This window comes from Panthera pardus, unplaced genomic scaffold, assembly GCF_024362965.1.
Source record: "Panthera pardus isolate Hobbes unplaced genomic scaffold, ASM2436296v1 HiC_scaffold_2, whole genome shotgun sequence".
Taxonomy (NCBI): Eukaryota; Metazoa; Chordata; class Mammalia; order Carnivora; family Felidae; genus Panthera; species Panthera pardus.
Genome location: NW_026526765.1, coordinates 121,064,483 through 121,088,158, shown reverse-complemented (window position 1 = coordinate 121,088,158; position 23,676 = coordinate 121,064,483). Strand labels below are relative to the sequence as shown.

At 48.2% G+C, this 23,676-nt stretch overlaps 1 protein-coding gene across 1 annotated transcript; it reads right to left on the bottom strand.

The window, feature by feature from the left end:
- Window positions 1–461: 461 nt before the first annotated feature.
- Window positions 462–15,542, bottom strand: PCDH12 (protocadherin 12). The gene is made up of 4 exons (XM_019424529.2): window positions 12,300–15,542; window positions 9,176–9,273; window positions 7,162–7,313; window positions 462–2,694 (listed from the first exon to the last, which is right to left on the bottom strand). The coding sequence occupies exons 1-4, from the start codon at window positions 15,177–15,179 to the stop codon at window positions 2,201–2,203; spliced, it is 3,624 nt and encodes a 1,207-aa protein (XP_019280074.2). The 5' UTR covers window positions 15,180–15,542; the 3' UTR covers window positions 462–2,200.
- Between the last annotated feature and the right edge of the window lie 8,134 nt (window positions 15,543–23,676).

The window sequence follows — 23,676 nt, the reverse complement described above, 5'->3', positions numbered from 1 at the left end:
ACAAGGTGCAGTATAACCTTTCATAGGTTACTTGTTACTTTGGGAATCTGATGAGGACTTTGCATCTTCTGCCTAGAAAAACACCTATACACAAGGCTTTGCCTAGTATTCTCAAGGTCCAAGAGCTACAGATTAGGGATTTTTGAACTAGAGTGAAGCAGTGATCAAGGGCATCCAGTGATCCAGTTGACAGCCACAGTTCCAGCTTTCTTTTTAATTAATTAATTTGGCTCCGGGTTTCTTAGGTTGGCTCTTCCCCCATCTCTTCTTTTCTCCACCCTCCCAACATGAGCTCGGCATCAAAAATCCACTAGTAATTGTGGGTGGAGAGTGGCGGTCAGCGTAGTTTACTCTAGTTCTGTGGTTTTCAGACTTTGATTTCCCATAATGGAAGTTTTCTTTTTTTCTTTGTAATGACGTCTTACCTGCAGCTCCAATACAGATAAAAGGAAACTCTGAAGCACTGATTTATCCATTTATTTACTCATTCATTCAACAAGTTAAGTATACATCCATTGTTGCTTTGTGCCAGTCACCTGGCTGGTCAGGCTCGAGACCCTGTCTGCTTAGTTTCCCCTGGCCTCTCTCATTTACTTGGGGAACCCAACAGCTTAAAACTCACAGATCTTATAAGGAGATCACTTGGGCCTGAAGTGAGGTGACACACACCCAGAGACCCTGCTCTTGGGGCACTTAACTTTTGGGGGCCTCATTTTCCTCATCTGTAAAATGGAATAACTGGATAAGGGTGCCACATTGGATTCCAAATATATATGATTTTCATTATCCCTGGCTGGGAGTATGATTGGCCCGTTACTGTGGACAATGAACGTAAGTACTGGCCTCCAACAGAGAACGAAAGGGGGAGCACAGAGAGGAATTTTTGCCTGTAGTGTCCAGGAGGGCCCCATGCTACCGAGAAGCTGAATGGCTAGCTGACTGACTGGTTGGAAATTTCCAGGAAAATTATAAGGCTGAGACTTGGAAAAATATTTGCTATTTCTTTGCTCCCTCCTGCCCTGGAAGTTTTGTTGCTGTCAGTATCGATTTCATAGACCCAGTTCATACACTGTTCTCTAGGGCCTGAATTCACAGGCCCAAACCTGCTGTGACAGAGGAAGATTTACCCATGAACGGTGCGTCTGCAAGGATGATGTCTGTACCTGAAGGGCTAATCGCTGGGAAAGCACAGGAGCCTGCAGAAGCTCAGGCCCGTGTCAGATTAGATCCAAGTCCCTCTTGTTCTGTGCTCAGAAATGCAGAGCTGTGGAGGCCTGAGCAGCTTTAGAAACGTTCTTTTCAACAGTGTTTCATGAGGGGAGCTCAGGTAAGTCCACACCTGGCAGGAGCTCAGCTGCGGGGCCTTTTCCTTCCCTCTCCTTGGCTGGCAGTGTAGTGTCAAAGTGGAGGGCAGAGGTTTTGGTGTTCAAGACTAGTTCAAAGCTTGCTTCTGCCTCCACTCTTGATCTTGGGCAAGACACTCTGCTTCTCCAAGCCTCACGTCCTTGCCTGTGGAATGGGGATAATAACACCTCCCTCCCAAGGTTGTTGGGAAATTAAACTAAATCCTAGCGTAAAGCCCAGGGCTTTACTGGCTCACATAAATGCTCTATAAATAGTCATGCTTTTCTTAGCCCTAATTTTCCAGCTGAGAAGCAGATTATTTGATAAGGTAGCAATAGGGAAGTAGGGTCAAGAGCACACGTGTTCATCATTGTGTACCTAGCACTGTGTACTAATGTGCCCTATTCCTGTCCACGTCCAGCATACCATCTTGCCAGGAAATGGGCAACAAGGACACCTCACTCTGCTACCCTTCCCCTGCCCCCTCTTGACAGGTGCAAACAGGAGAATGAGCCAGTGCTTTTCCTTTATTAGTAGGTCAGAGAGCTTTGCCTGGCACCCCAGGACCAGCACCCCACCCCCAACTATGCGATGAGGCCATCCTTTCCTGCTTATGACACTCCTTGGCATCTGTTCCACAGGAGGCCTGACCCTCTGTGCTCTACATGTGTTTTGCCAGCAAACACTCATTTCAGCCAAAAAATTCACTCCAAAAAGTTCACAGGCAGAGCCAGCCCTTCACAAGGGGCTGCTTTGGTCAGTCAGATGTTAGTTGTGGCTCCCCTGCCTCCTCTGTGGGGCAGCATAGGTCGCCCTAAAGTTCTTGGGCCACCTCTCAACAGTGAATTCAAAGATTTTAGAAAGCAGCTCGTGTCCCAGGATCCTTAGCGCCTGGGCTCCCTAACATCCCTGGTTCCTGGATCCACAGCCCCCTGCTGCTGCTGCTGCTGCTGCTGCCAGTCCTTCCCTCGGCCCCCTTCTTTCCACCTGGGCCCCCCTGTCCTTCTGCGCCCGAGGCCCCGCTGGTGGCCAGGTCCAGACTGAGGGTTCTCCCGCAGACAGAGAGCCTCCGCAGCACCTCGGAGGCAGCCTCCACAGGCACGCTGGAGCGTTGTTCGAGCAGCATTTCCAACAGTGAGCTCATCTCCGAGACAAAGGTGCTGGCCAGCTGCGTGCCTGTCAGGCTCAGCTCAGGCCCCGTCGCCTTGCCGAACGTCTGAAAGGTCCTCGGCTCCTCCATGGCCGGAGTGTCTGGTGAGAACACGTTGTCACGGTAGTTCGTGGTGAGGGGCAAAGAGAGCCTCGCCATCCAGGCCGGATCAGGGACGCTCAGCCGGTCCAGGGCCAAGCCTGCATGGGAAGGAGGGGACGCAGTGAGGGCTGGGCCTGGGGAAGGGCCAGGCAGGCCAGGGTGGGGCTGTGGGCAGGGCAAGGGCAATGGACAAAGGAGGGAAGGGAAATGGCGGGGGACAGACGGGGAGGCCAGAGCGGGACGGGAAGGAAGAGGCCCTGACAGGGAAGCTTGCTGGGCAGGAAGGCTGCTGACTGAAGTACCCACATGAGGTGAGTAGGGAGGAGGCAGGAGGAGGAAGAAGACCTTGAATTAGAAATTGACCCTTTCCTGAAGAATTTCCTGGGCCTGGTGTGTTTCAGGCTGGGTGTCTTCCATCTACCCGGGTAGTCGGGATCCTCGCTCCCTCAGGGCACTAGTAGGTGAAGATGGCATTGCCAGGGGGTGGGGTGGGGGTGGGGTGGGGGTGGGGTGGGGGGGGTGAGGGGGTGGGGGGGCAGGAGGGGACATCCCTCTTCTTAGCCGAGGCTGGAGTTCCTGACTTGGTCCTGCCATCTGCCTGTGTTCATAACAATAGTGACCACTTCTTAAGTTCTTTCGTGCCAAGCAATTTATATAATTCTCTCATTTAACCTCTGCACATACCTTTGAAGTTAAGAGTGCTATCCCATTTTATGGATGAGGAAACTCAAGTTCCAGGAAGTTGAATCATACATCTACTAGGCAACCAAACCAAGGTTTGATACCAAATCTGATGACTTCGAAGCCTCATGTGACTGTACCACCCACCCACTGTCTGAGGAGCCGGCCCCTTATCCCCCTGGGTGCTCCGGGTGCCCCCCTGTGGCCTCTGGAATCCCCAGGCCTGCTAAGGTCTGTACTGTCAGCAAGCCCTAAACTCCTCAAACTTTACTTCTCAAGCTGCAGGAAACCCTGGCCTCGAGGCTGGGAAAGGGCTGTCTGCCTAAGGGCTGTCCCAGGAAAGGGACAGTGAAAAACTGTCCCCTAGATCCCTAATGCCACCATCACGCTTTTCCTTTTCACATCTCTTGAACAAAAATACTATCTCAAAAAAATAACCCTGGGGGCACCTGGGTGGCTCAGTCAGTTAAGTGTCTGACCCTTGGTTTTGGCTCAGGTCATGATCTTACAGTTTTGTGTGTTCAAGCCCTGCATCGGGCTCAGTGCTGGCAGTGCAGATCCTGCTTGGGACTCTCTCTCCCTCTCTCTCTGCCCCTCCCCTGCTCACACTGTCTCTGTCTCTATTAAAAATAAATAAAAAGAAAAAAAAAAGAAAACTAGCCCTGGGCCCAATGGTAGAGGCCAAGTCAAAGGAAAAAAAGTATAAGTCTTATGTTTAAGCAACTGTGTTTAGTAAAAAAAAAGGTACAACATCCACTTTAGTGTGTATTTAATGTTTGCTTCAGGTGAGCTGCTTTAGAATCTATGCATATAATAAAAGACTGGAAGGAGATATGTCAAAATGTTAACTGGAGTTACCCCTAGGCAGAAGTGATTTATTCTCTTTTTGTTTGCCTACATTTTCCTACCTTAACCAAATATTACTTTTGTAATTTGGAAAAGTTATTCCAAAATACAGCTAATCACTGTTTATATTGATAAATGAGTCTTAGTCTTGCCTTGTCAGGGTCAGACCTCTTCCCCACTGGTCCAGCCCCTGCCTGGGACTTAGTAAGCATCTCTTGAATGACTCAGTGAACATAAATATTAACCCTGGGCATTTGGGAAATGTAAACCTTAGTTCCCTGAGACTCTGGTAATAAGGTTGAAACTTTTTTGGTGTTATAGAATCAGGCTTTTGTACCAGGGTCAGAGAGCTTCAGAAGGAATGAGGCTTGGAATGAGAAAATCACTGGAGTGTATAAGAATGGCTGAAAAGCAGTGGTGAATCCACCCCGAGGCAGGTAGACGCTGGGCTGGCCTGGGCTTGATTTCCCACCTCTGCAATTTATGAGCAGTGTGACCTTGGGAAAATCCCGTAACCTCTCTGAGCCTCCTTTTTCTCTCATAAAGTGGTGAAATAGTAGGACTCATCTTGTCAGGTTGCTGGGAGCATTCAGTGAGCTCGTGTGACCAGTTAAATATTGTCCTTATCATATCATCAGATGGATGCTCCCCAGACTTCTGGGGTCAGCAAGCTCACCCCTTCTCAGCCCTGCCCTGTGAGCAGCGCAGGCTTTTCTATCCTTGCTGCCCTCGTCACCACCCCCCTACTTCTTACAGTGCTTTTTGCTCTTTGCCCTCTGTGCTGTGGAGAAGCAGGACCGTGTGGCAGCAATGCCCACAGGTTCCAGCCCAGAGCTGGCCAGTAGAGATTCATGCGAGCCATAGAGGTCATTTTAAATTTTCTAGGAGCCATGTTAAAAAAGTCAAAAGGAAAGATGAAATTGATTTGTAAAACATTTTTGTAATTAATATCATTTTATCATGTAATTTTTTTAATTAATGAGATATTTTACAGTTTTTTCATACTAAGTCTTCAAAATCTGAAGTGTGTTTTATATGTTTATCACATCCTTTTTATTTTTTTTAATTTTTTTTTTTAACATTTATTTATTTTTGAGACAGACAGAGACAGAGCATGAACGGGGGAGGGGCAGAGAGAGAGGGAGACACAGAATCGGAAGCAGGCTCCAGGCTCTGAGCCATCAGCCCAGAGCCCGACACGGGGCTCGAACTCACAGACCGCGAGATCGTGACCTGAGCTGAAGTTGGACGGACGCTCAACCGACTGAGCCACCCAGGCGCCCCTATCACATCCTTTTTAAAAAAATAATAAGTTACACTTTTTAAAATACATTTTTATTTATTTATTTATTTATTTATTTATTTTAAGTAAGCTCTATGCCCAACACGGGACTAGAAGTTACCACCAGAGATCAAGAGTCAGATGTTCTACTGACTGAGCCGGCTCAGGCGCTCCAGGTTTTGTTTTTGTTTTTGTTTTTTTAAAGATGTCTGATTCTTTTTTCTTTAAAGTAATCTCTGTGCCCAACATGGGGCTCAAACTCACAACCCCGAGATCAGGAGTTGCATGCTCTTCCCACTGAGCCAGGTACAGGCCCCCATATATCCCAAATTGATTCTGACTAGTCTTTTTCAAATGTGGCTAGTGGCTACCATATTGGACCTCACGGTTGTAGATTCTAGACAATGCTGTCCTACAAAACTTTCTGTATGTGTGCTGCCCAAAGCAATATGCACTAACCACAAGTGGCTAGTGAGCATTTGAAATGTGGCTGCTATAACTGAAGAACTGAATTTTTCATTTAACTTAATTTTAATTAGATTTAACTTTCCTTAATTTTAATTTAGAGCCACATTGCCAGTGTTAGTAACCATTTTCTGCACAACCTTGGGAAAATTATTAAACACCCTCACCCCTCAGTTTTTTCCTTTATGAAATGGTGATAACGAATAGTTTCTCTTAAGATGTTCTATCTTGTAAGATTTTCTCGTGAGGAGCACAGAACAGGGACTAGTACATAGAAAGCTCTCCATAAATTTTAGCTATACTTTTGTAAAGATTTTTTCCCCATGTTTATTTTTTAACATTTTTAAAAATGCTTTTATTTATTTTTGAGACAGAGACAGAGCATGAGTGGGGGAGGGGCAGAGAAAGAGGGAGACACAGAATTTGTACCAGGCTTCAGGCTCTGAGCTGGCAGCACAGAGCCCGACATGGGGCTCAAACCCATGAACCATGAGATCATGAGCTGAAGTCCAACGCTCGCCCGACTGAGCCACCCAGGTGCGCCTGTTAGCTATAGTCCTTGCCATGCCTTCAATGTGTTTACAGCCAAATGGAGCACATAGGATACGTCCAGCTGAGAAACATTATTAACCACAGAAACAGAAAACCACAGCGTAGGGATGTACAGAGGTATGCTATGTTACCTAAAGGAGGCTAACCAATGTCCAGCTAGCACCAGATTATGTACTTAATATCAAAACTAACTGTTTCTCTGGAAAATGTGATTTTTGTTTCAATTAGAAATATTAACACATTAAAGATTTGACTCAGTTCTCAGGGTCAAAGGATATTTAAGCCCACCAAAGAAACACAAATGAGTGGTTTAGGAAGTAAGGGGAGGTCTCCTTGATGGCATGCAGGCCCAGGTTGGTTCCCTTTCCGTCATTGATGAGCTAAGTGACTCTAGGCAGGCTGCGGTGCCTCTCTGAGCCTCAGTTTGCTTATCTCTAAATTGGAGCTCATAACATCTGCTTCCAAAGACTGGAAGATTAAATGTGATAATGTATATGAGACACTCCCCAGTACCTGGCACATACCAAGAGCTCATTTGCTATTAATATGATTTTTAAAATGAATAATCAAAGTAGCATCTTGTCTTTAAACAAATGAAGATTGCCTGAAGCTTTAGGAAAAGTTAAATGCTGCTGATATTCCTGCCCAGAAACAGAATGTCTGTGTTCTCCCATGGAGGGCATGCAAGGTGACCTTGGAGGCAGAAGCAAGGTCAGAGTGATCCTGAGGAGTTCCTTACCTGTGTGGGGGTCCAACAGGTTTGACAGCTCTTCTTCTAGCAGCTGCTTCACAGAGAGATCATCTTCAGAATCCAGGGGCCCTTCCTCCTGGTCTGGTTCTGCCTGGCTACCAGCCCTGGCACCTGGGCCATCTGTGTCTGGGACTGTGCTCCTACAAAGGAAGCCAACCAGTCCATGAGTGAGGAAATTCACACATAGATTCATTCATTCCTGTTCATGAACATTCTTCTATTCATGCCAGCATTCATTCCTTCACATAAGGAACTGGATACACAGCTCGGCCTTCAGAGTCAGACGAACTGGATAACTTGGTCCCAGGCCTCGCGCTACTACTCTGACTCTGTTGCCTCATCTCTAAAATGGGGATAATAACCCCCACCTCAAGGGGCATGTGAGGGTAAAATGAGACATTGTATGTAAAGAAATCAGTGCAGTGCCTGGTGCCTTGCAAGCACTCAGCAAATAGAAATAACAATGAATGCGTTGATATCATTACTCACCATTGTCCCTCCCACTCCTTTGCAATGCCTGGCCCAAAGTAGGAGCAGAGTAACTTTGGTTGAGACAATGCAGTCACCCATCCATCCATCTATCCATCCACCTCCATCCATCTGAGTATGAGCTCCAGTGAGGGCAAAGATTTTTGTCCACCTCATTCCCCGCTCACCAGTGCTCAAAGCAAGGGTTGGCTTAAGTACAAAGTAGGTGCTTAATAAATACTTTGTGGACAAAGTGACTGAATATTCCATATTCCCTATTTGAAGCCAAATCCCAGACCAGAAGAGCAGGGCAGCAGAAGATGTAGCTAAGGTGAGAAATCCTAAAGCCACTTGGACTCTACCTGACTCCTGCTGTCCCCATCCTGGCCTCTGCCTCCTGCAAACCCTGCCTACCACTTGGGGAGGCTATTTCTCGGGACTGCCTCAGTATGGCAGGACAGGTCTGGCCCCACATTCCAGCAGGTGGGAAGGCTCCCTGAGGAGCTTTAAGGTCTGGGCATCTTTTCTGCCTTTTTTCTGTGACCATTCCTGCTGTCATGAAGCAATCAGCAGGGAGGTGACAAGTTTGCAATAATGATGACAACAACTAATGTTTATTAAGCAATTACTCGGAGTCAGGCCTTAGGTTTTGCAAGGTATGTGCACCTTCTCAGACTTTTCACATCTGTAAGGGGTTCTCTTGTTATTATTCCCATTTTGCAAATGAGAAAAACAATCAGTGGTGCTCTCCACCACCTCCCACCATCTTTGCAAAGAAGAAGGTATGAGTTGTCAAGGCAAGAGCACCGAACCTGGAGTCAGGTGCCCTGAGCTGGTCCCAGCTTTGCCACTCACGGGTTATGTGACCTTGAGCAAAGTCACTTTAGGAGGAAAGGATTGAGCATTGGTTATGCACCTACTGTGTGCCAGTCACTGGGCTGTGGGCCTCGAGTAAATCTGATCATTAAATCTTTACCCCATCACTGCAAGGAAGTGTGATGACCTCCATTTTACAGATTAGAAACTGAGGCCCTGAGGATTTATCTGGCTTGCTCAAGTTTAACACAGCGAGGTCGGATCAAACCACTTAGAGCTCCAGTTTCTACATCTGTAACAAAAAAGAATTATATTAGATGTCCCCTTGAGGTCTCTTTAATTCTAGGAGTGTCCAAAAGAACACATCCACACACCCATATCCTTAGCCGGGGAGTCCTTATATTATGTTTAAGGGTCAAGAGAAAGAAAGCTGAAAGTTACACATTTAAAGCCCTAGCCCAGCACCTCTGCAATCAGGGGATAGATAGAGCCTCAGGGATGAAGTCATTTCCTTAGAGACTCTGGGTCCTATAAATACTATAAATACAGTTGCTCCGGGACCACGCTGCCTGGAATGGGGGGATGGATGCAGTCCGGTGCTCTCCCAGGGGACTGCTGTCTGGGATGTGCTCACCCCTCCTCAGATCACAGAGGCCGCAGGGGTGCACGCGAGCCGGTGGGGGGGCTCGAGAAGCCTGTGGGTACATGTGCTGCTTACCTGCCGCCGCTGGGCTTGGCCAAGTACTTATTTCCCCGGTGGTTTGGTTTGGGCTGGAATTGGCCCTGATGCAGCAAGGACAGCAGCTGGGAGATTTGCTGCAAGACAGGAAAAATCTGTTGACTCCACACAATTCCGACCCAGCACACTTCCTTGCCGGATGTTTCCCTCAATGCCGGCGCTTTCTTTTTATAGTCTTTCCTCCAGCTTCAGATGTTTGTGTGATCAGATGGGGGATGGTGACCAGTGACGGAGGCAGGGACCTGTGCAGGCAGGTTCCTTGTTTTGTCCTGTCACCACAGGACATGGGTGTCTGAGGGAGAGAATGGGGACCCCCTGGGCCCATCCCCTCATTCTCATTCTCAGTGACCTGCTCCGGCTGGAATCTGTGGGATGGGGGTGAAAAGGGCATTTCCTGACCATAAATTCATTATTACTTTGATAAGCGTTGTCTGAAGGTGTTATTTCCATGCCTTTAGCAGTATTCAAACACTCAGACCGCAAGACTCTGCTGTGGAGAAAGCAAAATGTATCATTCATTCATTCATTCAGCAAGAGTAAGAATGAGAACAGAAGGCAAGCTGAAAGCCCAGAGGAGACGGTAGAGGTTCAAAAAGGCTGGACAGTGGGGCAGGGGGTGAATGAGATGTCAGGACCAGACCCTGCAGGGACTTGTGAAAGAGAAGGCAACAGACCAAGTCTTGGGAAGCGGAGTTCTAGTTCAAGGTCATTTCTAGTATGTGTAACGTTAGGCAGGTTTTTAGACATACTCAGACCTCAGTTCCCTCATTTCTAAGTTGGAGCTGGAAATACCCACCCAGCCTTCTTCACCGGGTTGTCAGGATTAATCCAATGGTTTTAAAATTTTAAATGCTCAGAGAATGTGAGCAGTAAGGGTTGTTGCTCCTAGAAACACTGCCTCTGGCTCCTGGGCCTACCCCCACTTTTCCCTGAGAAGGCCCACTTGGCCTCTCTGGGCAGCTCCAGCTAGAAAGTGCCAAAACCACAGAGGACAGTTGGAAGAGGAGGTGGTAAGGGCTGGGGTCTCACTGTGACTTGGGAGAGTCAGTGTCCAGTTGCCTGCTTCAGGGCAGATCCCACCTCTCTGCCCGGGCCCAGAAGCCCTGCTAAGGCACCTGCCACTCTTCCAAGGGTTAACTGATGTTTCAGGGACAGTCCCCAACTGCCACGCCCTGAACATAGTGCTGTCATTCAGAGTCACTTCAATGTTAGAGCACAGACTCTGGAATCAGTCAGACTTGGATTCAAATTCTAAATCTGCCCCTGTTCCAGTTCCAACTGGATGGCCTTGAGAAATTAAGCATTTTGAGTCTCGGTTTCCTCAGCGGTCAAAAGGGAATAATAATGAGGCCCAGTTGGTTGTAGTTATAAGGATTAAATGAGTGAAGATATATAATTCATTTATTTACTTTTCTTTAAAGTAATCTGTCTATTCAGCATGGGGCTCGAACCCACAACCCTAACATCGAGAGTCACATGCTCTACCAACTAAGCCAGCCAGGCACCCCTATAATTCATTTATTAATAGATCTTATGATAACCACTTAAAAACTGTAGGGGTGGTGTATAATCTCATTTAATTTTTACAATAACCCTAGGGATGAGATACCACCATTACACCCATTTTGCAGATGTGGAACATGAGGCTCACAGGGAGTACATAGCAGTTAGAAGCCGGGCTACAATTTGATCCCAGATCTGGCTCTGCTGTGGCTGCTGGAAAGACCTGAGCATTAAGCAAGCTGCCTCTTTCTGTCAAGTTGATCCCAGCTGGGCACCCTTCTTCCCATCATCCCGGTGGGTTCAACCACAGTCCCTGTTCTCTGCTATCTCTGCTAGCACAGTGTTTGGCTCAAAAAGCTCCCTCAGTAAGCATTTGACGAATGAGTGAATGAATGAACAAACGAATGAATGGCTCTGGGCAACCTCTGGGGCTACATAGGTCCCAGGGCAAGACTCCTAAGAGAGGAGCCGGGCTCTCGCCAGGTGGCTTCCTGGGGAGGGTGTAGGGGAAGGAAGCTGTGTCCTTGCTCCACAGGAAACCTGAGCCAATGGCCTGGCCAAACAGAAGTGTGCCTTGAGTGGGCAGCCTGGCACAGGGAAAGCTATCTGAAGTGGAGAGGAACAGATATGGGTGTGAGATAAGTTACAGTCTCTGAAAAAGATTTCCCATTTTTGTCTAGCAAATCCCTGGTCGCTAGATACTTTGTCCTTCATTATCCCATTTGATCCTCAACCCCTGGGAGGTAGACGCAGGGTAATTTTGGCATCATAATTGCCATTTAATAGATGAGGAAAGGGGGGCTCTGATATTGACAGACTTGCCCAAGGTTGCCCAGCTACTAAGCCGCTATGCTGAAATTTAACCCAGATCTGCCAGACTCCCAAGTTCTGAGATTGTTTCCACTGCCCCATTCTACAGGCCTCGCCAGCAAAGTCTAGTCTTAGGCAAGTCACATGCAGCCTTTGAGCCTGGGGGCAATGATGCCCATGCTGGCCTGCTTCATGGGGAGGCTGCCCAGATAAGAAGAGATGAAGAGCTTTTGCAGAAGTAATCGTAACCATTTGCTGAGTGCTCACTATGTGCCAGACATTATTCTAGGCTTTAAGTGCACTCATTTCATCTTCAAGCAAATTTAGGAGATGGGTACAATTAACGCAGACGTCTTCAACAACAGAGAAGCTGAGTAATGTTCCTTTGGTTCTCAGCTAAGAAGAGGTGGGGCCAGGATTTGAACCCAGGCAGTGTGAACCCAAAGCATGTATTCTTAAGCGTGCCTGTTGCTGTGTGTCTACTTGACAGACCCTAAGTAAGTGCTTTTATAAGAACTAATTAAGTCCTCAGGACAGCTCTCCAAGACAGATGCTCTTACCATGATCTCTGCTTTACAGAGAGGAAAACAAAGACTCAGAGATAGCAAGTAAGGTGCCCAACAGCTAAATTCTGTTGCCCTCAGAACTGTGCCCTGACCCACTGCATCCAATGTACCGTAAAGTCCCTAGTGAGCCCAAGGAATGCATGTGATGAATGTGAGGGTAATGGGGGTGTCTGATGTGGTGGTCCAGGGGTGACCACAGAGAGAGCTGCCCACACCCAAGGTACCTGAACAGGAGGGGAATCCATCGTGAGTTCCTCCACAGGGTTCCGCTCTGCAAAGGCAGCCACAGATAGCCGGACCAGGCTCCGCAGGATCTGACGGGGACCTGTCTCTTTCTCAGGGGTCACTTTGCCATTGAGATTCCGCTGCCGCCTCAAGGTTGCAGAGGAGGCCGGTGGACTCAGTGGAGCCTCCTCGCTGCCTGCGTCTCCTGGCAGCCTCCCTGCGGGGCTGCCCATAGCCTTCGGGGGCCTTGAGCGTGGCTGGCCCATCACAGGCTGGGACTCAGGAATGTTCAGGTTCTCCCTGGAGGCGTTCCTCTGCCTAGGATGGTGGAAAAGGAGGTTGACAGTGTCCTGCAGCACCTCTTGGCTCTCAGCCAGTGCTCCCTGGTTGCCTTGGTTACGCAGGGTCCTGTACAGGGTTGGAGTGAGGTGAAAGGGGGCCTGTAGGCAGGGGTCCCAGCCTGCTTCCATCGTCCCTTCCTTGCCTGCATCCTGGTGGGGCTGCCCAACTTCACTGGGCTCATCCACCTGACCCCTGAGCACAGGCACAAGGTGGATGTCTGCCTTCTGAATGTGTTTCTGGGGCCTCTTGGGCTGGTGGCGATAGGTAGACTTAGCCTCCCGACAGTTGTACACCCCACTGTCCTTCTTCTCTGTCCGGCAGATGGACATGATCAGAGCCAAGACCAACCCAAAGATGGCCAGAAGTACGACCAGGCAAATCACTGTCAGCACCGATGTGCTCAGGGTCCCAGGCTCACGGGCCCTGTCCCTCAAGTGGTCCACACTGGTGACAAACAAGACGCTCAGCAGGGCTCGGGTCTGCAAGGAGGGGCTGCCACGGTCTTCTACCACTATCTCCAGCTCCCACTCACTCCCAACGAGACTGCTGGCATTGGTGATGTTGATGAACAACTGCCCCAGGTGGGGGTTGAGAACAAAGAGACGGGCTTCATTTCCACTCCTAATACTGTAGAGGAGCTCTCCATTTGCACCTGAGTCTGCATCTCTTGCTACAATTGTTGTCAAAAGGAACAGCCGGGAACTGTGGGTTGTCAGTGGTGTTGTATCAGCACCCACTGGACCCAAGCCATTAGGAGTTTCAACGGGTACCAGAAGGTGGCCTGTGGAGGCATTTACGAGCACTGAGAGGCTGGCTTTTCCATCAACGAGGACAGGATGAATCACCTCTGGGGCATTATCGTTGACATCCAAGAGGCTGACCCACACAGAGACGCTGGATGCAAGTTGAGGCTGCCCCCAGTCCTCTGCGATCACACGAAACTCAAAACCAGCCATGTGTTCATAGTCCAGTGACCTCAGAGCAGTGACCTCTCCTGTGTCTGAATCAATAGCTACCAAGTGAGAAACTGGGGATTCCTGGATATGGTATGAGATTTTTCCATTAATGCCCAAGTCTGCGTCATGAGCCTTGATGGTAATGAGGTGAAGAGAAGGTAGGTTGTTCTCCCGAGTAGAGACCTCATACCTGCTCTTCTCAAACACAGGTGCATTGTCATTGGCATCACTGATGTGAATGCTGAGCTGTTTTCTGGCTGATAAGGGCTGGGGTCCTTGGTCTTGAGCCAACAGAGTGAGGGTATATTTGGGCCACTGCTCTCTGTCCAGTGTAGTGTTGGTTAGTAGCATGTATGTATTGCCATTGGTCCTTTTCAGTCTAAAGTGACCCAGTTCTTGGCTCAGCCAACAGTGGACCAGACCATTATTTCCTGAGTCCAAGTCATTTGCCATGACGAGAGCAATGAAACTATCCTTTGGAAGAGCCTCTGATACCAGCGATGGCTGGGAGGCCCATGTAATGTGGATGCTTGGGGCATTGTCATTGACGTCCAGAACCTTGATGAGTACTTTGCAATGGGCTGGAATGGGATTGGGACCCAAGTCCCTTGCCTGGACATCCACCTCATATGCAGGATTCTTCTCGTAGTCTAGGGGTTGACGCAGAATCACTTGGCCAGTCTTTGCATCGATACTGAAGGTGTCCAGCACCTCTGGAGGCACGTGCTTACTGAGGAAGAACTCCACCTCCCCATTGGGGCCTTGATCAGGGTCCGTGGCAGTCAAGTTTATGAGGAGAGTACCAGGGGCAGCATCTTCTTGAATTTCTAGTGCTAGTGAGCTCTCAGCAAACACAGGGCTGTTGTCATTGGAGTCCAGGACATTGACCTTGACCAAGCTGGTGCCTGACTTGGGGGGGTTCCCACTGTCATAGGCAGTTAGCACCAGATCAAAAAATGAGTGGATTTCCCTGTCTAGCTCCTTCACCACCACAAGTTCCGCATGTTTGGTCTCATCAGGCCCCACGATGACATCCAGGGCAAAGTGCTCGCTGGGAGACAGCGTGTAGGAGTGCAGGGTGTTGGGGCCAGTGTCTGGGTCCAGAGCTCTGTCCAAGGGTATCCGGGTGCGCAGAGAGGCACTCTCAGAGATTTCCAGCTCCTGCTCGCCTTTAGGAAACTGTGGCTCATGGTCATTGATGTCCAGCACCTGGATCTCTACGTGGATCAGAGCCAAATCCCCTGTGGCAAGCACGTCAAAGGAAACCAAGCAGGGATCCTGCTGCCGGCAAAGCTGCTCTCGGTCCAGCCGCCTCCCTGTGCTAAGCAGGCCGTCCTCAGGATCCACCCGGATGGGGAGCGCCTGAGGCAGCTGCAAGATCTGGAAGGCAGTCCCCGTTTGCCCATGCCTCTCCTCCCAACCCAGTTCCCGGGACAGCTTGCCTATCACTGTCCCAGACGGCACTTCTTCTGACACTTGGTATCTCACAGTGAGAGTGGCCACCTCCTGACAACCCCCTGGAAGGACCAAGTAGCCACCTGGCCCCAAAAGCCCCAGCAGAAGTGGCAGAAGTTGTATCATGCTTACCGCCAGAGTGGGCTAGACTCAGAAACCACTAGAGTTCTTCAAAGGGTAGGCAAGTCCTCCAGTGTTTCCTGGGGGGCTTGATTAGCCCCGTTCTCCAAAACCTGTTGTCACAGCCTTGTCCCATAATTAGATGATGATGGAAGTAGCAGGATTCCCAGGCAAGGCCATGTTCATCTGAAGAGATCTCAGAGGTCCAGGCACCGATGAAGTGGAATTGCTAAGGGAGACCCCACACAGGGGCACCCATTTGTCCTCTTCAGTAAATGATAGAAAGAGCCGGTCCAAGAGGGACTTGACCCAGTAAAGCAGGATGTGGGGATCTGACTTCCAAACAGTTGCTGGGCTGGGGAAACGGAGAAGCAGCTTTTTCCTATGGAAACCCCACCTACAGGAAAAGGGAGGGCTGTAAGTTTCAATGCCAATTAGAGAAAGAGTGTTTCCCCCACTGTCGAGTGGCCTGTGGCTGAGCAGGATGGGAGTCCCAGGACAGGCCAATGGAAAGGTGCTATCCACTCAAGGTGGCCGCCGAGGGAAAGGCTGCTGTGCAAACAAGTGGGCAGAAAGCCTGAGCCTCCGCCTGCCCCTGATACCCTTCCTGGCCGTGTCATGCACCCTGTGTCTCTCCTTTCCTCAGCTCTCTTTGATTCCCTCATATTCCCATTATTCCTCTCCCATTCCAGTCTTTTCCTTACACTCATCTACTTCAAAGTCTTGGCTCTGCCTGGATCACCCATTTTTGTCTCTTGGGAAACAACTGTGATTAAGAGAGTGACTGTCAGAGCCCAACTGTCTGGGTTCTAATCCTGACTCTGCAATTTACCAGCTGGGCCATGTGGGACAAGTCACTAAACCTCTCTGGGCCTCCTCCACTTCATCTTTAAAGTGTGTATGGGAATAAGAACAGTAGCACTCACAACAGGAAATTGTGAAGACGAAATGAAATGATGCGTGAAGGGCTGAGTCCTGGCTCAGAGTCACAGTCGATGAAGTTTGTGAGCAGTGGGTGTTGAGAACTGAATTGCTGGTCCCGCCTTAAGCTCTGGCTCTTTCACTGGCCCTGGGGCAGCCCCTGCCCACACAAACCCAGGAGGGTGCCCATGGCCTTGGCTCCTGAAGCGCAGGAATCTCTCTGACCTGACCACGTGGCTTCCTCCCCCTTCCCTTCCTGCTCCCCAGCCTTCAGGCCCATTGTTTTCTGCATCTGGTCCTGCCTGAGTCCCTGTCTAGGGGAATCCCCGGCCTTCTGCTCCCCTGCCTCGGAGATTTTTATACTTTTTCCTCTCCCACGCCTTCCTCTCCTTATCCCTCCCTTCCCCTGATTCTTGTCTCCCCACTCCTGTTTATGACAGAGTCCCACGAACAGTACTCCTCTCCACCCCTGACACTCCTAAGGATGTGGATGTGTTCGGGTGTGCCCTCCCCCCATTCACCTCCTCACAACAGTGAGGCCCCCAGGATCACTTGCTGCCCCAGCACCATCCTGGTCTTACACCCTGCCTTGGGCTGAGTCTAGAGGTTTGTAAAGGCTTTGAAATGATGGGAATTTAAGGCCAGCTTCCTTGAGGTGGGTGTTTGCTGCTGAGTCCTTAAAGCTGGAGGTACCCATTGGGACATGGGCCTGTGGGCCTGTAGGACAGGGGCAGCTGAGGAAGCCCCGTGGCCTTAGAGCCATCTGTGCCCCCTCCCTTCCCTTCATCTTTTCTTCCCCACACCCGGTCCATGTTCCACTCCTGGAGGTTTCCTGTCCATGTCACTTGTTGAACCACATACAGCAAGGGCTTGAATCCATGGGGCCATCTCCTACAGTATGGTCCTAGAGACAGAACACTCACAAGCTTGGAGACATTGTAAAAGTCCCTTAACCTCTCTGGGCGTCTGTTTCCTTCTCTGTAGAATGTAGTTTTCACCCACCTATTGAGGTTGTGGTAAGGATGCAACGAGATGATACCTATAAGGGCACAGGGAAGGCACTCATTGGGACTGTTACTGTAGCTTGTATTATTCCCCAGGTTTTATGCCTCTGATGGAAATGGTGAAGATGGCCTTGCATTTGTCCCTTCCGTCCTCATTGGCCAGGAAAGCTCACTTTCCAGGGCTTCCTCAGCTCAGGCTTGGGCCATGCTGCCTGTGCATCAGAGTGAGCCAGCACAGGCCCCATGTTCAGAGACGTGCCCTGTGCTCACTGCCCCTGGGTGATAACTTGCATGGCAACCTCGCTTCTTGGCCCTCATGTGTCCTATCATGTGCAAGGCAGCTAGCAGGACAAAGTGACCCACAAGGGGCTTGTAGTCTAAGGAGGGCATGGGGAAAAGGAAAGAAGTGGGTCCAGTGGCTCTGCATTCGGGCCTGGGGGTCAGGGGAGGCTCCCTCATGGAGGGCACTGGGCCGAATCCTGAAGACATGGAGGAGTTAGTCAGAGGAAGGTGGGTGAACAAGGGAGAGACTGAACATGCAGGGGGAGCTGAGTGGACAAAGGCCAGAGGTGAGGGATCTGGCTCCTTATAGTACCTCAAGAGGGCCTGTGTGAAGAAAGAGGAGGAAGAAGGTGGTCTGGGGACATTAGAAGGGGCCGCCAGATCCTGGAGGGCCTGGGGTCCCATGGTAAGAATTTGGACCTTGTCCTGAAGGCCACAGGGGAGCTTTTGAATGGAGATGGATCAGATGGCTCTGAGAAGGATGATGAGGACAGTAGCTATAGGCCAGGCCTTGTCCTGAGGTCTTTACCTACATCCTTCTGTGCCACCCTCATACCAAAGAAAGAAGCTGAGCACAGAGGGCTCGCTAACTTGCCCAAGATCACGCAAATTGGACCTCCAAAAAGCCCCTTGGGCTGCACTCTGGAAAATGGACTGGAAGAAAACAGAGGAGGGAGAGGGGGAGGCAGTTGGGAGTAATGCAGGGGAGCTTTGGTGCAGAAAACTCTGGTGCAAAGAATGTTTCCAGAATGCCATCTGGTGGCCAAAGGCAGAGAAAAAGGTACAGAGGCAGAGAGGTGCGTGGCTAGAGTTCACGAATATCCATATCCATAGCTCTAGACCCATGCTTCATGGAACACAACATAAGGAGCTTATCCACGAAGACAATCGCTTCCTTTCAGGAGAAACCTAATGTCACCCAAGGCCCACTGAAAGAATTATGGAATTCATGATTTTACCTGTGTTAATATTTATATTCTTGAAGGGACACTGTGATATCTATGCTCTGTTTGTATGTGTTGCCTTGGCTGTACCATGGATGCAAAAAGTGGTCTCACAGGTCACAAGAAAACTTGAATTTAGATTTCACAGATGGTTTTTATGGTTGTTGTTTCTTTTATTCACACTGGGGGCACAAAGCTGAGACAACCCTATAAGAATCCAAAGCCAGCAAACAAGGTGATTCTCTCTGGGAATGAGATCCCCACTTAGTGATTTTCTCTCTTCCTTTCTGGCTGCGGGGATCAGTTGTTCTTTAGCAGTCATATGTCAAGAGGTGAATGGAGTTTGTCTGGAGAGCCCTCATCACTCTGAGTTTTGAAAATTGGTTTGAAGTCATGCAGTACTCTCAAATAGGTTTGGGAAAGCTAAGGATGGCCTCCCTTATGTCCGAAATATTTTTTTTTTTAAAGAGGGCAGCATCAGGGCTGGTGTTTGAAAGCCTTGCTCACCACCAACTTTGAGGTCATTCACACTTGGGCCCTTGGCTATGGGGAGGGGTTGGGGGATGAAGTGGGAGGGGTGGAGTCAGGATTTTTTCAAAACACTTGGTGTCCTGAGGAGACTTGAGTCAGACCAACAAGGTGGGACTCTGACCCTTGGGGGGACTCCCCGCTCAGCTGGATGCAGGCTTAGGATCATACTCTATGCTATGAGCGTGCTGCTTGGCTGGCTTCCCACCCTCAGGGCTCCTTGTGAATCTGCCCAGCAGCTGCCACAGTCACCATCACAAGGCCACTTGGTGAAGCTCACAAGCTTCATCCTCCTTGGGATCATTCCTGTTGGGAGGATGACAGGACCACCCAAGGGCAGCCTCTTTCTTTTAGCAAGGCCTTGTTGAAATTAGAGTCAGTCTGGCCAGGAATCTTGATGGGGAGACTCAGGTAGATGTTCTGAGTCTCCTGCCCCTGACATGGCACTTTGTGGTCTTTGCTGGGACAGATGACAGATGTCCACTCCCACACAACGGCACCTCTTTCTGGGCCCAGTGCAGAAAGAAAGATGTACTTTGTAGGGGAAAGTTTGCCAAGAAATAGAACTTTTCAAGGAATGAAAGGCTTTGTGTTTTGGTTGTCTTGGTTAAGAGTGATAGCTCTCAAAAAGGGCCAGGTGTCAGAATCACTTTTCTGAATTCCAGAGACAGGGCAAGAAAATTCAAACGTATCCCCTTCCCACCCGGCTGAAGAGAGTTTTATAACTGCCAGCTCCATTCCCTCTACCATCCCTTCAAAAAATCTTCACCTTTTATTTGGGACAGAGTTGGGGAAGTTGATTGGAACTTGGTTCTGGAAAGAGAGGCTTAATTGATCTACATAATAAAAGGAAAATAGGAGAGGGGGGTTGATGAAGGCCGAGGAAATGATGGAGGGGGTACTGTGAAGGAAGGTAGCAACTTGAATTTGAGGACTTGTGAATGAATTGTTGTGAACCATGGGTCTCCTTCATGATTTTCAAGAAAAATGCAAGAAAAGACTTAAAATTTATTAGCTTTAGTAACCACAATGGTAGCACATAAATTCTGAGTTGATAAGGGTTACACATTTTTTTTTTAATGTGTATTTATTTTTGAGAGAGACAGAGACAGAATGCGAGTGGGGGAGGGGCAGAGAGAGAGGGAGACACAGAATGCGAAGCAGGCTCCAGGCTCTGAGCTGTCAGCACAGAGCCCGAGGCGGGGCTCAAACCCACGAGCTGTGAGATCATGACCTGAATCGAAGTTGGACGCTCAACTGACTGAGCCACCCAGGCATCCCATGTTACACATGTGTTTTGTCTCTCTCCCCCAACCTCAGAGGGAGAGTGGGCTACTTCTAGCACGTAGATTTTAATTCTGATATATAAGTCACTCCGACATACACCCCATCTCCACACCAATCTCACTGAGAACCACTGACTTAGAACTCCTTAGAAGCACTAACAACTTTGTCAGAGCCAAATTCTACAGCCATCAGGCCTTTCTTACTGTGTGTCCTCCTGGTCCGCAACTCTCCCCCATGTTTGTGTCACTACTCAGTAGAAGCTCTGTGCATAGCTGGTTCTCTCCCCATATTTCTGCAGACTGACTCTTCTGTCTGCTTCTTTGATTCCATCCTTGGTTTTCCCTCCTTCTGACTCCCAGGTGTGGGCATGTCCCCAGATACTGTCCTCAACCTTCTCTTCTCCATAGGGTTCTTAGCCCAGAAACAGGTTGTAAAGATTTAAAAAATAAAAATACAAGATGCCCAGATAAATTTGAATTTTAGACAAATGATGACAATTTTTTAGTGTATTTTTACCTGGCAGTCCTACTCAGAGTGATATATAGTCTCAACACAAGTTTCTCTTCTATCTTTCTGTTTTCTCTCCTCCTCCTCCTCCTCCTCCTCCTTCATCCCCTTCTTCTCCCTCTTCCCCAATCTCTTCCCCTTCCCCTTCCTCTTGGCCTTCTCCTTCTTCTTTAGAATTTTGATTTACACAGCGAGTTTGAAAATCTATCAGTGAACACAAAAATCAAACATATTGACTGGAAGCATCGTCTGTGCATGAATATTCAGAAGCTGACTGTGTTGATTGGCCTTGTTATATATTCAGCATTGCTGGGTGACTCCAATATCGAACCGTTCTCACACTGACAGAACCACCCCAGGGGGAAGCCTGGATCACATTCATTCATTAGCTTATTCGGTCATCCAGTCACTCATTTATTTGGTGGAATTCAGCATGTTCGTCTCTATTTACAAGGTCAATTTTTTTGGCAAGGAAAGTAGCTCAAGTTGACCCACATTTTCCCTTCCTCTGAACCATTGGTTTGGTTTTCTTTCTTCACCCAGAATCTAATCAACCTAATTCTTGCCTTGCTTCAGAAAGGTTCTTGCAGGAAGGAAAATGAGTCTTCCTATCGTTACATAAATTCTCATGGGGCTTCCCTTTGTAAGTTTATGACAGCCAGGAGTTGAGCCTGGAGCTCTGAGAGAAACAGCCACACACTGATTTATGATGGCAGCTGCTGCTAAATCTCACCCCCTTTCCTTCTTACAGAGCCATGTTACCTTGGGGTTACAAAACCCTTTTCACAGTTATTCAGGGGAATAATAATAAAATGCCAGGTTGCAAGTATAAACATGATCATTCTGTGCCTATTATTGTAAATCAAATTTTACCTTGCATCAGAAGCACAGAAAACATTTTATGCTGTCAGCCACCTCAAGCCTTTTTAGGAGTCTATTTTTATATAACCGTGGGATGACCTGAGGTATTGCATGAGCTGCCCCAACCTAAGAAGCTGGTCTCACAGGTGATCTGGCTGTTTCTCCTTACACACCCAACTGACCATTTCCCTTGAGTGAAGTGTTAACTTGATCTAAGCGTAGCATTGGGGTTAATGATGTGGGCTCAGGGCTCCAGTCGCCTGGATTCAAAGTTCGGTTCCATAATATACCATGTGTGTGACAGTGAAAAGTCACTTAACTTCTCTGTTATCAGTTTCCTTAGCTTTAAAATAGGGATGATAATTGAGGATGGCTCCATCATCTACTAGGCTTGGGGACAGTGATGGAGGGGAGTCTCTTTCTTTCCCTCTGTATTCTCATTCTCACCTATCATCATGTCGTAAAATCTAATCCTGATTTCCTTAGGGTTTTCCCTTTTAATTCTTATGGCAAGAACTATTTTGTTCTCTTTGTATTTCTGCTACAACAAACCTAATTCTTTTATAGGCTACAGCAGAGTGTCAGATTGGTGAGGGACTGGTCCTAATCTTGAATGTCACCACTGTTTGACATTGGTGAAATCACTTCACCCATTAGTGCCCCAACTTCCTCATCCGTAAAATGGGGAGACAAGATTGCCTCAGTTATGGAGTCCTGGGTATTTAAATGAGATAATGCACATAAAGTGCTTAGCACAGTATAGGGCTGGGCACATGCAAAAAAGCTCAATTATTTATTTATTTATTTATTTATTCACTTATTTATATTTTATTTTAGAGAGCGAGAGAGCACACGAGTTGGGGAGAGGGGCAGAGGAAGAGAGAGAGAGAGAATCTTAAGCAGGTTGTATGCTCAGTGTGGAGCCCAACATGGGGCTTGATCCCACAACCCTGGAATCATGAACTAAGCCAAAATCAAAAGTCAGACACTCAAACAACTGAACCACCCAGGCACCCCTGGGGAAAGCTCATTTGAAAAATGATAAAGGACATGAAACCAAAGATACAAAAGTCTTTTATTTTTATGGAGTCCAAAACCAAATTTTATTACAACACTGTCTCTGGACGCTAAGCATTGAGTCCAAATTATTAACACTGCTTTGAAATTCTCTCTTCTATTCCCTCCATCCTGTGACTTCTGACATGAGGTCATGACATGATGTCACAATTCACCTCCTGCTCAGATTTGTGAGAATTTCCCGAACTGGTTCTTAGGCCCCCTTACTTTTTGCATCTGGAAGGTCTCTGACAGGATTCATGGTCTCACCTGTGGGAAAGTGAGGTAGGGTTATCATATGTTTTGCTTTTGGTTTTATTTCCTTTGGCTAAACATGAATAATGATATTAGTGAGTGACTATAGAGACTCTTCTTCTGTCTTTGCATCTTTAAGGAATATGTTTCTGGTTTGGGTATCTATCACAGGGGTTGGTTAGGTTTCTGGTCTGTGACAATATGGAAAATTAGGAGTGGTTATTTGCAATTCAAAAGTTTCCCTTTGGTGACAGTCAGGGAAACCCCTCCAAAGCCTTGATTTACTCACTTGGTTTTTCTTCTCTTCTGGGTGCAGGACCAGCAGCATAATTTGTGGAGCCAAATGCAAAATGAAAATGGACAGCTTCTTATTAAAAAATTAAGAATTTCAAGATGGCCATAGGAGAGCATTAGACCAAGAGCAGGACCCTTGTAAGCCTGAGGCCTTCCTGAAAACAAGGCCCTGTGGCTTGTACACAGGTGGCTGGCCCCTGAAGCCAATCCTGCCTGGAAGATAGTGGCGGTAAAGACTTTTAGAATCCTGTAGGTTTGCATTAGAGGACTACCCTTGCAAGTTGCTTTTCTCGGGGGAGAAGTATATGATAAAGAGGACACAGGAGCTTATTAGATCATTAGGGCACATTAGTTTGATGGTTTCCAAGAATTGGAGCCAACATTTTAGCATCCCACTTAAGTGCTGAGAACTTTAGTGTTTTGTAGCTAAAACTTTCTTATCGAGATATAATTCACATTTCATAAAATTCACCCTTTAAAAGTGTGCAGTCCAGTGGTTTTTAGTATATCCACAGAATTGTGCAGTCTTCTTCACTATCTAATTCCACAGTATTTTCATCCCTC